This window comes from Polyodon spathula, chromosome 11, assembly GCF_017654505.1.
Source record: "Polyodon spathula isolate WHYD16114869_AA chromosome 11, ASM1765450v1, whole genome shotgun sequence".
NCBI lineage: Eukaryota > Metazoa > Chordata > Actinopteri > Acipenseriformes > Polyodontidae > Polyodon > Polyodon spathula.
In genome coordinates, this window is record NC_054544.1 from 29,616,560 (window position 1) to 29,634,103 (window position 17,544).

A 17,544-nucleotide genomic window follows, 5' to 3' on the forward strand; every position below is an offset into this window, starting at 1 on the left:
GAAGAGAACATTGAGAAGGAGAGTGTAACATCTGAGCGTTTTGACTGATGCAGACTCTAATACTTTGCAGGCGATGTGTTACACATGCACAGAAAGCAGCAGCCTAGATGTAATGAGGATAGTTCTGATCAGGGTCCCTGAGCATGACGAGGGGAAAAGACACCTTCAAAAGAAGTTTTAAAGCTGTTGCTATGGAAATTATTCCCAGTATTTGGTGTGGAAAATGAGTCCTTTTATTGAAATTAAGACCACACAGGAGACCATAAGTATAAAAGTTTCCTTGTTAAAAAAAGAAAAAACAGTTTATACAGTTATTTTTGTACATGTCTTGATACAGAGCCTAATTTAGCCCTAAAAATAGAACAAATACAGTGGCTGACATTGCCTCTCATAATAAAAGTTGCTGCTGGGTTGTTTTGGGTGTGGAATGTGTTAGACAGCTTTTTGGTTATGTTCACTAGCAATGGGGGTTCCCAGGATGCAGAAAATGGGTATTTCCTATTGTATTTAGTGGCTGCTAAGGTTCAAAAGATCTATTGAATGTTAAAGGAGATATGACAGTGGTACATACAAGACTGTTCATGTACAGTATATACTGTGCCAGCCACACACTCCTTAGCTTTACATTATTCATAATAAACACACACGCACATATAATCATTTGGGTCCAGAGATTGGATGCTATGGTTAAAGGTTATAAGGCATTTTGAATTTCCAAATGCTCTCGTCAGCTCTAAATAAAAACAAATGCCAAGCCACAATTGCATGTTTCACGTATTTCGAACAGTTGGTAAGTAAGCAAGTGAACTCCTATAATTTGTTTTATTAAAGCACAGTTAAAAAGCATACCTCTGCTTGTACCATATTTTTAAAGCTTTATTTACACAGCAAAATGCTCTACTAAGTTGGTTCAGTGGCTGTTGCAGTATACTTGTAGAATATAAATCTATATTGCACGGTTTATGCATGAGTATCCCAAACACTCCCATTTATTTACTAGACAAGCTAAATCAAGGCTGTTTAAGTAAGCCTGTTTTAAAATGCATTAAAACTAAAACAGTACATTAATATTACTACACAGGAAAAAATACATTCTTGCTGAGCTGTGTGTGACGGGTGTGAGGTGCACCCTTCATTTCTCTATAAATGAGCTGGGATTTGCCCCGTCCTGACTCATGAGTGTTCAATGTCATTCTCTAATTAGAGGCTATAATTAGGCAGTGGAACCTTGAAGACTTTCATGGTTTTCTAATGACAAGGACCCAGGAAGTGAGACCGGTTGCCCTTGTCACACTCGTTTCATTTCTTTCGGGAAACGACGGGGTGCACAGGAGACCTGATTTGAACAAATAACCATTTTGCCAGTGCATTCTTCTAGCGGATTTATCTGCGGTTTTTGTTTTGTTTTATTTTTCTTACTCAAACAAAGTATGTGTTAATTACTCCAATCATGTTTGTATTTAGCATGAAACATCAAAGTGCTTACTAATCTCTTTGTTAAAAAAAAAAAGCATTCAAAGGGATAATTTTTGAATAAATAAAAAAAAAGGCTTTTCCAAAACTTCAATTCCTTTGAAAATAAAAAAAATAAAAAAATGTTCATGTGTTCTCATCACTAATGCGGAAATAATAATTTTATGTTTAGCAGGGCTTCTGTGGAAAGCCTTAGTTTTTGGAAATCTGAAATCTGCAGTTGTTTTAGTGAACAGTATGGGTTCCTGGGAGGGGAAAGGTGTAGACCGTTTTCACTTTGTCATGCAGCCAAAACCAAGGCTCAGAAATACAACACCGCTCAGAGTATACGCCTGGAAGGGTATTTAAGAAAGCATAATCGCTTCCCTTTGTAGCTTGTACTCTACTGTGCAGCTTTTGGAAAGTAACATTGATTACATAATGGTGTTGTACAATGAGGTGTTCTTTCTGAAGAACCTGCTGAATTTGTGGTTGAAAGGCAAGTCCGCTCTTTGCCCGTCCTCTCTTGTTTCTGCAGAAGACCGTTCTGTTGATGGCTTTGTCAGTTTAACATGGAAGTGAAATGGAGCATATATAGGCAAATGTAACATATATATATATATATATATATATATATATATATATATATATATATATATATATATATATATATATATATGATAGATAATAATATATATTAATTAGTAATCTGTCACACACATCCGCCCTGTTTATCAACCATGATCAATCTCTTCAGCAACGTTAGTTTATTATTGAACAGAGAAGATTAGTTCAGATATAATAGATTTTACCAAAGCTTCCATACACTGTGTTGTGTGTGCTCCGTGCGCTGCCATTGCTGGTAATGTCAGGTGAGCTGTTCTCGTTGATATGTAAATAAATCCTGTTCTCTTGGGGGGGGGGGGGGGGTTGGGGGGGGTCTCGCTCCAACTTCCTATCAACTTCAACCTCAGTCTCGATCTCCTGCCTGTCACTCAGCAGCAAATGCACACATCCATGCGGCAGATACTGTGTATCTTTCTAAACAAGGGATATATAGTAATTGTCACATCTGTTTATAATTTTTACATGTCCACCCTTACTCTGGTCCCCCTGCAGTCAGATATGAGTCGGATTACTGTATTTGTAAAAAAAAAAAAAAAAAAAAAAAATTGTTTAAAAAACGTATGTTTTAAAAGCTTTAGTGAATAAGACAGTCATTTAGTCTCTATTATCCAACAAGTTCTGTAGATCATTTAACAGAATATGTCTGTCTGTCAAGCTACTGTTCCCTACACCCCCACCACAGAGCACACATGCACCTCGCTACCACCATTTCAACGTGACCTCATGATCAGCCATTCACATCAATGCAGCATGTAGCTCCCATTCCCGTCTGATTTCGTGCTTGTTCTGTGAACCTTTTGATTATTAAACCCATGATGTCATTCCCACGTGGCTGTCATCCGTTCATGTTTACACAATCATTGTAATATCGGTACGGTAACAGTCAGCACTTGTGACGTGATGTGGGGAGCAATTCATTCAGATTGCAGGTTGTAGTGGAAGTGTGGAAAGGGTTGGGGGGTCTAGCCTCTTTCTAGGATTGCAGATGGCATGATACTGAGGCTGAGGAGTTTCCAATTAATGAAATAGAACCTAAATTCCAGTTAGAATTTCTTCCATGTCTGTAGTTGGGTTTTTAAGGAACTAGCAGGTATGACACGTGACTGAGGGACTACTTTTACAAGCCCCAGTTTTCCTAGCATGGGATTTTATTTATTCTTATTTTTTTATCTTCTTTCGGCAGCAGCAGCTTCCATGTGGTGTTCAGCGCCGCTGTCCTTCAGCACCACAGCTTATTATAAAGTACCAGGGTCAGCTAAAAGGGGCTAGTTTCAAAGAAATCTCTCATTAAAGTGCCCTATTCTATCGCTGGATGTTTAATTGCTTCTCTGTCGTGCACATTCTGCACGGGGTGAAGTAGCGTTTACATTAGTTGCGATTACTCTTGACATCCTCGTTAGTGATGATTCTGGTTACATGTTTTAAACAAGGTTGTCAGCACCAGTGTTTAAGGATGGTGAGTCAGGAATCTGTTTATCATGAACAGAACATAGAACTTCTTGTACAGGCCAGGTTTGTTCTGCGTTATGACCCTAGCCTAGAAGAACACATTGTTGTGCTTTGAACTTGTACAGTTGCCTTGTTTAGTTCAGGAGTCAGAAGAGCATTGCATTAAATTAATTTACTCTCCTTGTTTTTAAAGTGTTTGCCAAACCAGATGGCTTTGTCTTGAGTGTAGCTGTCTGTTCACCAGCCCCCAGCAGGATTATAACACTCAAAGCATTATTTTTAGGAATCTCAATACTCATCTGCGTCACGGCTCTTTTTGTAAAAAAAAAAAATAACATTTATCAGTTGTTAAAAAAAAAAAAAAAAAAAAAAAAAAATCTTAAAAGCTTAAAGGGCAAACCTCAAGTAGAGCAGGAATGCAGGCTTGTGTAACAAGGCTGCGTGACGTTGAAGTGACTTCTGATTGCCATGGCAGTGCTGGAGTATTAAACAGTCCTGACAATGGTCACCCTGCAGGGTAAAGGTCAACCGGCTGGGGTGCTGTGTTAGTAAGCAGGATAAAAACCAAAAACAATCCAAGCAGGCCTTTTAACACTGGTATTTTTACAAGGTCTATTATGTAGTGTTTTTTTTATTTAAATGGTATAAAGCACAGCGGACATAGTTACATTTTGGTAAAAAATAAATGGAAGTTCGCAAATGCAAACCACTAGCCTGACAGAATGTGGGTGTGGGGGTGGTGGTGCTGCTTACCGAAGATGTCTCAAACCATTGTCAAATGTCGTTTTGTAGAAAAAATTTCTCCCTTCCAAAGCTGAAATTTGAATTTAATTTATTGATCAGGACAAAGGTTTACAGAAAAATCACATCAGGAGATTTGGTATTAATGAATGATTTCAGGGTGATCTAAAGGGGTTAAAGGGATAGCTCAGTACCAGTTCCGTGTTAATCCTGCTGGGGTTTCATCTACTTCACTTGTGCCACGTTGTCAGCAGCACCAAGAGGTTCTAATCGGCACGAGGCCATGATTCAGAACAGCCACTTATGAAAGAAAGTTTGCGATTTGGTTTCTATTCAGATCAACATTTTGTTTTTTACAAATCACTCTCCAAAAAATGACATCAGATTGATTTGTATTGTATCGTATCTGTCGTCCTGAAGCATACCCATTGAAGCACCCCACCTATAGCTACAAAATAAATTGCTATTGCTATACATCTCAGGCATGCACCAATGTGCCTTTTTGTTTGTGTGTGTGTGTGGCTAAGTAGCTAAAAATATTGTCTGTCTTCTCACGCAAGGACTCAAAGGTAAGTTAAATGTGGAGCAGTGTTTGCCCAGTGGAATGACAAATGCAGATCGGTTGGGATGGCTTTGTTGTTGGCCTCTTGAAACTTTCCCAGGGAATGAAAGCTGCTGGGTTTTTTTTTTTTTTTTTTTTTTTTTTTTTTTTTAAATTTCCCTGTGTGCTGTCTAATTGGGTGGGCCTGCCTACAGACCCCAGCCTCTGCTCACAGGCTGTGACCAATCTTTAACACAGATCCATCATGTGTGAACAAAACAATGGCAGCAGCCGAAAAACATCCTGCCGCTGAATTTGCCTTCGAGCGTTGCCTTTTACATTGCACACAGTTTATAATGAGGGTCTCCTTTACTTTTACACGTCTGTTTAGTTTTCTACAGGATCCCAGGACACTGTGAAATTACTCAAATGAACGGCCCATGTTAAAAGGTGTCAGGATACCTATTGATTTGCAGTGCAGGTGTCCGAGGCCTCTCTCTGGGGAGACCACTGTGGTTTCCTGTGCTGGCTATTGTTAGGGGCGGGGTTATGGCTAGAAGTTCTCTGGGAGGGGTCGTGGCCGGGCGGGTGTTTGCTGTTGTCAAGGAGCTGTTCTCCATAATGGATTGTACACTTTTATTTAATCTCAGTGGTGCTTTGAAGTCTCATTTTGAGACAAAAGGTCACTTTCTGCATACAAGTGCAAAAAGAGTCTCTCTTTGTGCCAGCACCACAGTTAGTTTAGCGGATGTGTTGTGAATAAGAAATGACCTGTTTGATTTCAAGTGGATGTTGTCCTTTTGTCTAAGTCATGCACTGGCGGTATTATGGTGCTCAGACTGGAAATGTATTAACACTGAAGCATTTGTGATCTCAAAATTATAACAATTGATATATAAAAATGCCTTTGTTTAGTTTTCTGTTTAATAAAAAAAAAGTTTATCTGGAGTGACTTCTTCAGAGGCTGTAGTATAACTAAATGCTCGTTCACTTTAGAGACTCTGGTGCAGTAACCTCCAGCTGTGCTGGTGGCAATTTCAATTAGTTTTTATTTTATGTAATTTGCAGAATGTAATTGCTGAGCCTTTCAGAAGCATTTTAAATTCAGCGCTTGGGTAATCCTAAACGGTCAATACTGGAGCATCTATGTGCGGTCGCCCCCCTACCTCAACTCTAGTGCACAAACGCTGCATTTTCATTGCTTTCTAGTAAGAATTGCTGTACTTCAAGCTGTAGCCTGTGGTAACGATACATATTTTTTAATATGTAGTAAAATTGTTCCTTTAAGTTTTGCTGACCCTACAACAGAAAGTGAGATTCATTTTCAGAATAAATATAAATACCAACGGCTTCATCTTGCATCAGGTTAAAGAATATGTCAACTCCAGCCTTTAAGATATGCAAATGTCTAAATGATGTGATCCTCGACTCCTCTCCAGAGGGATTGACTTTCAAATCTCATTTACATAATGCACAAGCAGACCACCTCGAAGGTGGATGCCTTTCATTTAGTGATTTCCACACTGTCGAAGGGGTTCGAGAGATTCCCCCTGGCACTGAGCAGCTGAAATCACTGACAGCTTGAAAAGACTCAAACAGCGGGACAGGTATCCTGCCTAAATGTCAAGCGTTTTTACCAGCTTTGATGTTTTTTAAACCACAGTTGGCAGAATGCCTTGTTTTGCATTATGCATTTTTCAGTTAGATGAATTTGTAATATTTATTACCAATTTAAATATGAAAATGGACACAACAGCCTATATTGGTATTGCTTTTGATCTTCAGCCTGAATATACTAGCATAATTTCTAAACCTGAACACCTGGAATGGGTTTGTGTGTTACACCCTAATTACAAACTGGGTCACTGCTATTTTTAATGGTTTGCCTTTTTTTTTTTTTTTTTTTTTTTAATTTCTAACCTATTGTGACATGCCTGGGGACAAATTTCTAATAATCTGGGAACATTAGTAGCTCTGAGAATGACATCAGGCCACTTGCACCTACCTGGCTGATAAGAAAATAACAGGTCTCAATGACTTACATGTCCCATAAAAACTAAAGAACGTAAGCAATGGCTTTGAGGAAAAATAATCCCTATCACCACTACACAGACTCCATTAGGTACAAGGAAGCACTGCTAGTGGAGTTCAGCCATGTGTTGCTCTGGTCATTACATCCAGTGAGACAGTGAAAATTGAAAGACAGACTCCTGCGGAGAGATCTTAAAACCTCGGCTTGTTTTTTTTTTTTTTTTTAGTAAATATGAGAATTTGCAATTTAATAAGCAGAGTAAATTTGAGTTGACATTTATTTGATTTAGTATATCGTTGGACTTTGCTTTTTGTATGCATTACAACTGGTTGTAATGCTCTAGCATCAGAAGCTACTGACAGACCAATGCTGCCCTCTGCTGTTTTTGCAGTTTTTAGCACTGGCTTTTGTCTGAAGAAGTGTCTGGTGTTTTAGATGAAACAAGAAGGCGTGCTTTCAGCTCCAGCTCTTTGATAATATGCGTGGTCACATAATTGCATAGACATTAATTAACACTGCTATTTATTTGTGAGCGGGTCATTTTGTGAGGCCTCATAAGATCGGTATCACTGGCAAAGTTGAATTCTACAGATTTATTTTTTAGGGTGTTCAATCTCCCATGAAGCTGAAGTTAAAAGCTCCCTGTCCTTTGGCTTTGTTTTTAACAGGTTGGTGGAGGAGTTCATGCTTCTAGCGAACATGGCCACAGCCCATCAGATCTACCGGTCCTTCCCAGACCAGGCGCTGCTGCGCTGCCACCCGCCACCCCAGACCAAGATGGTGGACAACCTGCTGGAGTTCTGTGACCAAATGGGGCTGAAGTTGGACTTCAGCTCTGCAGGTGCTCTCAATGTAGGTATCAGAACCAGGCCTGTATTGTACTACAGAAGCCAAACCAGCTGATACGGTGGAGAGGTAGTACTTCCACCCCAGCTGCAGTTGTGAGTGAGGACTGAGTTCTGGAACAGTGCTCAGAGGGGTCTGTATCAAATAAGAGTACAGAAATACAGTACAGGTGATGTGCAGAATGCTCAGGTTTTGTGGGAGATTAGTGTTCTGCCTTTGGATCCTAACTTGGCACTGTGTGTTGGTAAGATATCAGTTCACTTCCTATTTCAAAGGGTAACACCCACTTTTAATTGAATACACAAGTTTAATAATGTAAGTTTTAATGATCCAGTTAAAACTGTACTCTGTATATGACAGACATGCTTCAGGATTCCATAGCACCTAACAAAACAACCCATCAAAAAAATGTACTGGTTCAAGTTTTGATTACTTGTATTAAAAAATTTTTTTATATATATATATATATATATATATATATATATATATATATATATATATATATATATTTGAATGCTCTAATTACAGTGTTTTAATTTGAATGACTTTTGCTCTCCTAACAGAGAAGCTTGAATGACGGGTTGGGCCTGGACGAATACAGCAGTGCAAGAAAGGAGGTCCTGACTCACATGTGCTCTCGCCCAATGCAGGTTGGGAGCCTCTTGTCTGTTTTATCTCCGTTGTTCTTGTTCACCGTTACTGTTTTAGTAGTGGTGTAGATTTCGGGGTACAATCCAGGACAAGTTTTAAACGTTCAGATTTCTGATTTATTCAGCTGATTCAGTGTCGGCCCCATATTAATTGCACTGTGATGATTTTAATTGTCTCATTTACCACATGTAGCAGTTTGTTCATTCACAATTTGCTGGCAGACCCGCATGCAAATAAAACCAATGAGCTGGTTAACAGCAAAATAAAAATTAGTGCAAAACAAAGCTATGGGACAGCTTCCTTAACTCTTTCCAACTGCAGTAAACTGGCATGGCTACCCTGTGAAATGTCTGCTGCAGATAGGGGTGGAAGCAGCTAGCGAAGTGAAATCCAATACAGTGTACACAGGATAGGGGTCGAATGAGCCAGCAAAAAACTGTGCATGCTGATGCATTCAAATTTTGATTCCTTTACAAACCGTTCCATCAAAGGTGCCCTGTTTGAAACTGGAATTGCTTATTATGGCTCATTGTCACGACTTCCACTCTCGCCTACAAGTGACTTTGTAGCCACCCTGTGGAAGGGGACAGGAACAGCAGAAAAGCTTTTTGATTTCAGGATTTGCGTTCCACGTCCACCCCCAGTGCCAGTGGAAGCCATCGCTTCGGAGTTTAGCTGGTGTTTGGGTTAATGAGGAAAGATGTTTAATTCCAGATGGCTGTGTATTTCTGTACTGGGGTCCTGAAGGCGGAGGCCCTATTCCGACACTACGCTCTGAACGTTCCCTTCTACACCCATTTCACCTCCCCAATCAGGCGCTACGCTGACGTCATCGTGCACAGGCTGCTGGCTGCCTCGCTGGGTAGGTACCCCCATAGTCATCGCCACAGAATAAAAATAAAACTTCGCTTCTGCGACTATCAGTGCGCTGTTGACGTGTGCTAGAGCTTTACATTTGTGACCTTTTATTTTTATAACAAATAATCTACATGAAATCAACCTCTTGTTAGTTTGACTATTCTCACTGGTTAGCTGTGTGGATAGAGTGTGTGACTATAGTAATCCGCACTTCTCATTAACCACCTGTAGAGGACAGCACTCAACTGTAACTCCATCATTTTTAATGGAGATGGAGGCTTGGCTTCTGTTTCATCCAGTGTCACCAAAACGCCTGAGCTCTTTAAGTGACATGAACAGTCTGAATTTTTGTTTTCTTTTGAAACTTGTATTGTACATTGAAACTAATCTCTATTTTACCAGTTGAGGTGGTTTGTCCGGTTTTGTTTCTTAAGTTACAGTATGTAATCAATTTTTTGTTTCTATTTAAATATGACTAACTGATTTGTTGTTCATTCATAAAGGCATTAACGTTTCATCCCCCCCCATGGCAGGCTGTGGGCCCCGAGTGAGATTGTGTCAGAATGACGTGCAGAAGCAGGCGTCCCATTGCAACGACAAGAAGATGGCCTCCAAGCGAGTGCAGGAGCTCAGCACAGATCTCTTCTTCGCTGTCTTCGTCAAGGTATGCAATCTGATTTCATTCTTAGCACTGCACTGTTAAAACTTCCAGCACCATCTGTGCCTTGCAGTCTTTTATACTGTCTATGTAGCAACTGTTTTACTGTGTTGTGACAATGCTGGTTAAGTGGTTTCTCCTTTAATGGCAGTAACTGTATGATCTTCGATGTTCATAGGAGTCTGGCCCCCTGGAGTCTGAAGCCATGGTGATGGGAGTCCTGGACCAGTCCTTCGACGTGCTGGTGTTGAGATACGGCGTGCAGAAGCGCATTTACTGCAATGTGGGTATACGCCAGGTTGGAGGGCAGAACGGCACTCAGGCTAAATCATCATATGAGTCCAAGCAGATTTATGGGCACCACCCAACATGCTGTAAATGTAAGGTCTCATCAATGTGTGCTTCATAGCAGGTTCTTGCAGCACTTGTGGTGGGACCGATTCATTTTGAATGGTTGACTGTTAAGAAAATGGAACCTGGCTACTGGAATAGGTTGTTGTTTTAGGGAATGCTATGGTAACAGTAAAATCTGGATTTCATTCGACCCAAAAAGGAGAGAAAGGGTCAGAAAAATAGAAACTTAAAAAACAAGATATCCTCCTTCTTTTTTGTATTTTAATTTAATTTTTTTTTTTTTCAGGCTCTCCCACTCCGGGATTTCCATTTCCGTAAAGTGGGAAAGAAGCCGGAGATGACGCTGATCTGGGCAGCAGAGTCTGAGTCAGAGGCTCCAGTACAGCAGGTAGGTGCTCAGAGCAGGGCAGCCCTGGTATTCCACTCAGGTAGCCTTGCCTGAAACAGAATGACCCTTGGAACTTACATATATTGAAATGTCTGATGCAGATAGGGGTGGAAGCAGCTAGCGAAGTGAAATCCAATACAGTGTTCGCAGGATAGGGGTCGAATGAGCCAGCAAAAAACTGTGCCATAGGTAACATGCTGGTAACACAGTGAAGACAGGTGTCAATGTTTGTTTGACTCTCAACTTTATAGAATTAGATTAAATGCTTCACAAGTGTAAGGATTTTTGCCTAGATATTGCCCTGACTCTATAGCTCTGTTGTTTTGGCACATGGCCTGAAATACAGCCGTATTGGAGTGACTGACTTTTCAGAACTGAGTGCAGCTGTGACCTCAGAGGGATCATAGAACCTTTGTTTCTGCTTAAGTCAGTAATATAATCGATACAATGAAGTCATTACACTGCAGAGTGAAAATGGTTCCTTGAAAACGTGGAGGTGGGGGTTGTGAGTTCAAATAGTACACTACCAGGAATGAGGCACCTTGTTACTTTGTATTCAGTGTTGGAGATAAAAGCAGGAGACAAGGTGTAAGAGACCAATGTACGATTTTTGCAATTAGTTACTACTTAATACATTACAGCCAATGCTATTGCAAGTTGACCCTTTTGTTTAATGACGCTGTTGCAATCTGCTTCCAAGTTACAGAAGAGTGATAAACCACATGACAGCTGTAACATACCAAGCTGTTAAACACGAAAACTGTTAAACTGCGCCCAGTATTTTTGTAATCATTAAACTTGCTTAATGTTTACAAACACACACACACCCAAGAGCAAGATGGAGCTCAGCAGTGGGACAGCCCAGAACATTCAAAGTCATGGTTTGGAATAGCACTCTTCTGGAGCTGTCCCTGTTTCTACTCATTGTGTATTTCCCGTTTTCATTTTGCCTAGGAGCTCTCAATTTTCACGCTGGTGGATGTGGTGTTGAAGGCTGAAGGCTCCATGAAATACAGCGCCATTCTGAAACGACCGAGTGAGACGATGTCATGCTGAAACGACAGAGTGAGATGATGTCATGAAATCCAGAGGAAAATACCACGGCCTCCCCGAATGGAGTTTCCAAAAGCTGCTTGGAAAAGAAAACACAATTATTATGAAAAGGTCAACAATGGGATGATGCACTCATGTTTTAAATAAGTTTTGGTGTTTTAAGTTTGTTTTGGTGCAACGCATCTTTACAGTACCTATTTTTTTTAAATTATATATTTTTATGTTCTTTAGTTACGTTTTTAACAGCATCTTCCACAGTGGCAGGAGAACTGAAACAAAAATGAGTGGTTACAGTTTTATTCACTGAAGACAGCTCCCAAACCCTTACAGTTCAGGACACACAGAGCCAGCTCTGGAAGGACACAGGTTCTGTTCTGGCTAGCTGCTTTGTAGAGCTGCTGGGAAAAGTTAACTTTGTGCTAATCCCTATGGTATGATTTGTGTTTACATTTTTAAATGCTGTAATTAAATTTGGGGTTCTTCTTTATTTTTAGGTAATTCGTTTCTAATAGACAACGCTCCTTAGTTTTGCACCATGAACAGTCTGTTTTCCCTTTGGCACTGGAACAGCCTAACCGTTTGTGCGTCTCCAACTTTGGCTGCTGTAGTAACAATGTGTTTGGTCTCTCCAGCTTCCTGTTCTCTAACAGTCTGGTGGGGGGGGGGGGGGTATAGGTTCTCGCCCGTTGTTTCGTGTTTACGTATGTTATTGAATTCCAGGTGTTTACGCTGTTGAGGTACGACTTTAAAGAACAATTGGGTATTGTGTTTTGTTTTATTTTTTTCTGAACCAAATTAAGATAATAACCACTAAGCCACCTAACTAATGTCTCTTTGGGATTCAAGTGCAGCTGCTGTATTTGAGTAACACATTTGTTTAAAGAGCTGCAGTGTAACTGGAATTCCAAGGGCACTCAAGTCAAAAACCATTAATATAGAATGCAAATCCTTTTTTTTTTTATAATTATGGGTTTGATATTCCTTCAGCTGTTTGATTAAATTTAATTGCTCGCTGCAGAAAAACAGAATGTGACCTTAATAGTCTTTTAAATTTCTTTGTGATTCAAAATGTGGTGCTAGAGAAATGAGCTTATTAAAATGACATTTTGACATTTCATGTCAGGTTACTTCATTTATATAATAAGTTAAACTTTTCTGAAGGTCACATTTTTAAATTATTTAATGAAAACATTGACAGGTGGCAGAGCAATGTTTTCACCAAGGAAAATGCATTAAATAAATAAATACATGCATGTGCTACTCCTTATTCAACACAGCTTGTCTGACTGCGTATGAAATGTAGATTTTTAAGAATGCTAAAGATCAGCTGTAGCGATTGGAAAGAATAGGTAGTTTTTGGACAATAGATCTTGCTAGCTGCAGCATAGCTATGCCAAGTTTAAGCGTCTGTTTACCTTTGTGTGTCAAGCTGACGTGCGGTTTTCCAGCATTTCTGCTTTTGCGGCCTGCTTTGCCGTCTGTTTTGCCAACAAGTGACAAACGAAGCACAACCAAAACTTGAAATCCGAATCACACTGTAACCAGTGCCCTGCCATAATGCTGAGTGTAGGACTCCACACAAAAGCTCTGTTGCCTTTGTTTACAGTTTGCTACTACTTACACCCTGTGCCATGACATTCTCCACCTACTGATCTTTTTCAGTGCTTCTGCTCAACGTTGCATACAAAGAGGGTCCTCAAGGCATGGCTCTTGACCACTGTTGTGGGCACCAAGGTCACTTCTAATGATTGTGTTAAAGGAATGCTATCCAAGGTTAACATTATTACTGCCCCTTTATCGCACTGGAAATCTCTGATTTCTTTTGTTCTGTTATTCATGATGTGCAGATATTTCAAATAAATCATTAGAAAACCTGCTGCGTTCTGGTACCTGTGCTGTTGGTCACATGGTCTGTGATTGCAGCAAGGCCGTTGGAGAGAATCTGAACAACAAATGAAGCGATTGGGAACCAGAATGCATTATCTGCATAATGTCGTGGAACTTTTCAGGTCCGCAACTAAAAGAGCCAACTGCACTAGGTGTTCAGAGATATATAAAGCTTTATTAGTTTGCGCAAACGAGAACAGCTCAAGAAATCAGTGTTAGGAAGCCCGAGCAGTGTTCTGCCATACAGAGTTAGCATACAGTTATTATACCTTTACAGAGAGACAGGGTCGTTTCCCTTTCAACCAGTAAGCTGGAGCCAGCTCAGTTGGGGTAATTAACAACAGGAGGGGACAGGTGTTTATGAAGCAACACAATAAAGATCAACTGATAAGCTGGAGCCAGCTCAGTTGGGGTAATTAACAGATAAGCTGGAGCCATGTTCCTTTTTGTCACACCACCCACAGTTTAGCTCTTTGAGCCACACGTACCTGCAGTTTAATATATTTACTTTATTTCTATAAACTTAATAGGTCATAAACTCAAAAGATTTTAAAACATATAACTCAGTGAATAAATGTAGTACAGGGTAGCAACAAACAGGTACAGGAATGGTTCTATGCAATTATTCCCCTACAATAACCCAAGCAAAAAAAAAACATTTTCAACTGGCAAAAAGTGGAATCCATGCTGATGATATTGCTGGGACTTCCAAAGGGGAAGAACATGGATTTGGTTTGGCTAGCACTACTTGTAATCAGATAATGTCCAACTCGCTTTCTGTTGTAAACTGTGTGTATATGTACTCAAAACACAGGGAAACTTTTATTTTAAGGTGTACTGTATTTTTTTCTTTTTTCTTTTAACCTGGACAAACTAACTATTTATTGTATGTTGGTATTAGAACATTAATAGCCATTAAACAAAAAAAAGTTTTAAAAAAACTTGTGTTGCTTGTGATAAGGCATTACCATTCTGATGTGATTGTAAATGTAATGTACATTTCTGTTACCAGGCAAATTATGTTTATCAGCTGCTCAATATCATCCAATAAACAACTTGTAAATGCTGCTCTAAATTCTTGTGACGCTCTTGTGCTTTGTTGTTTCATGCTGCAGTGATTTCCTCAGTACCCTGTGCTATAAGTTCAATACTTTGTGTGGGCATTGTCTCTCATTGTGTAGGACAGGAGTCCTACACAAGACGTTTTGCCATTGATAATGTAGACATCTATAAAACCTACAGGATTGGGGTTTTCCAGGACCAAGGTTGGCGGCCCCTGGTATAGGAGATGACATCTTGTGCAATTATCTGGGTGACAGAACTTTGAAGCAGAATGGCCATGCAATGACCACCTCCGAGACTGTTTGTTTGGAACCGCACTAACTTTAAGTTATATATATATATATATATATGACACACACACTTATTGCCCTTAAAATTAGTGTTAATTTGATTTCATACTGCACGATAGTGAGGAAGACTCATGAAATTTATTGGAGACTGAAGTTGACGAGAAGCAATTACCCTCCACTGTACGAACTAAAATGGTGTGCTGCTTTTTATGTGAAAAATGAGAAACAGCAAGTTAACAAATTTACAAAAAATATTTACGATCTATTCCTAAGTGAAATGGAATAAATCCACCGAGTCACAGCCGGGGGGGGGGGGGGGGGGGGGGGTTGGTTGCGTGTCCCTGATCTAGGTTAATCTACAGAAGTGTTTTATAGTTAGTCTTAATCAAATTCTATGATTTGCAAGTTAGGAATTTTAAGTTCCTGATTGCAGACATTTATCACCCATCTTTTATCTGAAACCTTTAGACTTTAACAAATGTTCGAACAAATTAAGTGATTATAGTTTTACAATGTGTTTTTATTGGGCAAAAATCTATGTTTCTGATAATTCCTCTATCAGTAAACAGCCATGTGGTTTTGGACAATAACTAGATGAGAGAGCAGCAAAATAAATCTATGCATTACTTACTGGATAAATATATAGTTTATTAATTAATTTGTTATATTTAAATACACATTATATATACACAAGTTACTTTTGCCTCCAATATTATAAATTATAAACTCTGTGCCCTTTGATCCTGTGGGTACAAAGGTATGAATCATAACAGGTTATTTAAGCGACACAAGTCTGTCTGTCTCACAGGATCAGTCACATTGACACAGATCATGGACCCCTGGCAGCGCTCCGTGTATATTGGATTACTGCTTTGTCTTTCCATTAATCTCTCCTGTGCAATAATCCCTGGTAAGTAAACCATGATTTCATTTTTTTATTCATTCATTTATTTGCCATTCTCCCTTGTGTTTCTAAAGCAGTGGTTTTGATTTAGGGGGTTCTGTTTTTTTTTTCTTTTTTTTTTTGTGAGCTCCCTCCCTTCCCCAGAGAGACCTCAGTGTCATTTAAAAAGCTATTGTATCTGCTTCAATCAGCCATGCCAGTTCTCAGATCAGATGCATTTTAAGGGCTCCTAGCAGGGAGTTATCAGGGGCCCCATTTCACGTTTCAGTAGGGGGTGGGGGGCTTAGAAGCTTGTGTGGTTTTTGTAGATAAAAACTTTTATTACAGGAGCATTTTCTGTGACATTTTCAAATATATATATGATATGATAACTAAATGAGTAACACAGGACAAACAGACAACTTTTAAAGCTAATCAATCTGCACTGTGGATTGCAGACCCAGTGCCAAATGAAGCTTTATTTTTAAGCTAATATATAGGTTCAGAACACACAGGGGGTAATATAGTAAGATATTACTGATTCCACAGCAGCCATGGAGTCTGAACACAGATATCAGTCACACAGTTCGATACATTGCACACTATTCTCTTCGTAGAGATAAATATTTTAGTTTTCAGCTCTTAAGGAGTTGCACAGTTCAAGTTACTTATACAATGTAATAGCTAACTGGAAAGCTGCAACTTTTTAAGAGCTGAAAACAATTTGAAAGGTCTAATTAAGCAAACGATCGGTTCATTTAAGGGTCTAGTTAAGTAAACGAGAGCTCAGTTGAATGAAAAGCAGCAGACACGGGGGTCCCCAGGACCAGAGCTGGGAGGCCCTGCTCTTCTAAACTACTGTTAGAATTGTTACAATTTGCATAAACCGAGTCTGAACTGTCGTTTACAAGCCGCTTTTACTACTAGCAGTTAGAATTGAAATATTAATAAGGTGGGTTCGCTAAAGTGTCGGATATCTTCTTATTATTGGCTGATGCTCTTATTTTTTATCAACATTATTATTTTGTATGATGTTGTTTTTAAAAAAATCGCTAATAATCCTCGGTTGTTTCGAAGCCGTTCGGACACATTTAAGTAACACAGACAGCTATAGTGGTCTGCACTGAGCCGTACAGTGACGCTGTAGTCTGCAATGACAGCAAAAGATCTCAGCAGAACGTTTATTGTATGCAAACAACGAGGGATGAAATGCATTTTATTTTGCGGTAAAAGAGCCAAAATAAACAACCTATATGATTTATACATATTGCAGAATTGTAAGTTTAGCGGACATAAATGGGTTTAACAGTAGAGTTTTGAGAAAATCTGTCTCGGGAGTTGCCTGGCAGAAGTTTCCAAAAAACGGGAGAGTCCTGGCAAATAAGGGAGACTTGACAGGTCTGCATTAATGTGAATTGTTCCTAAAATTAACAAGTGACATGAAACACAATCGGCCCATGGAGTTATTTAAGGTATATCTGGTCAAAGTCTGTTATTATTAATAAAATAAAGGTAGATATTATGACATTGTTTATATATATATATATGATTATATATATATATATATATATATATATATATATATATTATATATATATAATATGGAGAGAAATGTAATTTTATAACTGGAAGGTCCAAGCAATAGAAAAGTTCTAACTGTAAGTTTTGTTTTACTGTGGGTGCGTGAATTAAGTGAGTCACTGAGAGCAGCTCAGTGAAATAATTCACTTAACTGACCAGCTCAGAGTGATCTGAGTGAGCGGGAGCATTCA

At 39.3% G+C, this 17,544-nt stretch overlaps 1 protein-coding gene across 1 annotated transcript in view; it reads left to right on the plus strand.

Annotated features, from left to right (window-relative positions):
* Positions 1-13,716, plus strand: part of LOC121323175 (DIS3-like exonuclease 2) — an 82,698-nt gene extending 68,982 nt beyond the window's left edge. The window contains exons 15-21 of the mRNA XM_041264055.1: positions 7,511-7,694; positions 8,252-8,338; positions 9,054-9,201; positions 9,731-9,861; positions 10,034-10,138; positions 10,496-10,597; positions 11,552-13,716. Of these exons, the coding sequence (XP_041119989.1) occupies positions 7,511-7,694; positions 8,252-8,338; positions 9,054-9,201; positions 9,731-9,861; positions 10,034-10,138; positions 10,496-10,597; positions 11,552-11,653 (859 nt within the window). The 3' untranslated portion in view covers positions 11,654-13,716. The remainder of the gene's footprint in view (positions 1-7,510; positions 7,695-8,251; positions 8,339-9,053; positions 9,202-9,730; positions 9,862-10,033; positions 10,139-10,495; positions 10,598-11,551) is intronic.
* Positions 13,717-17,544: the final 3,828 nt, after the last annotated feature.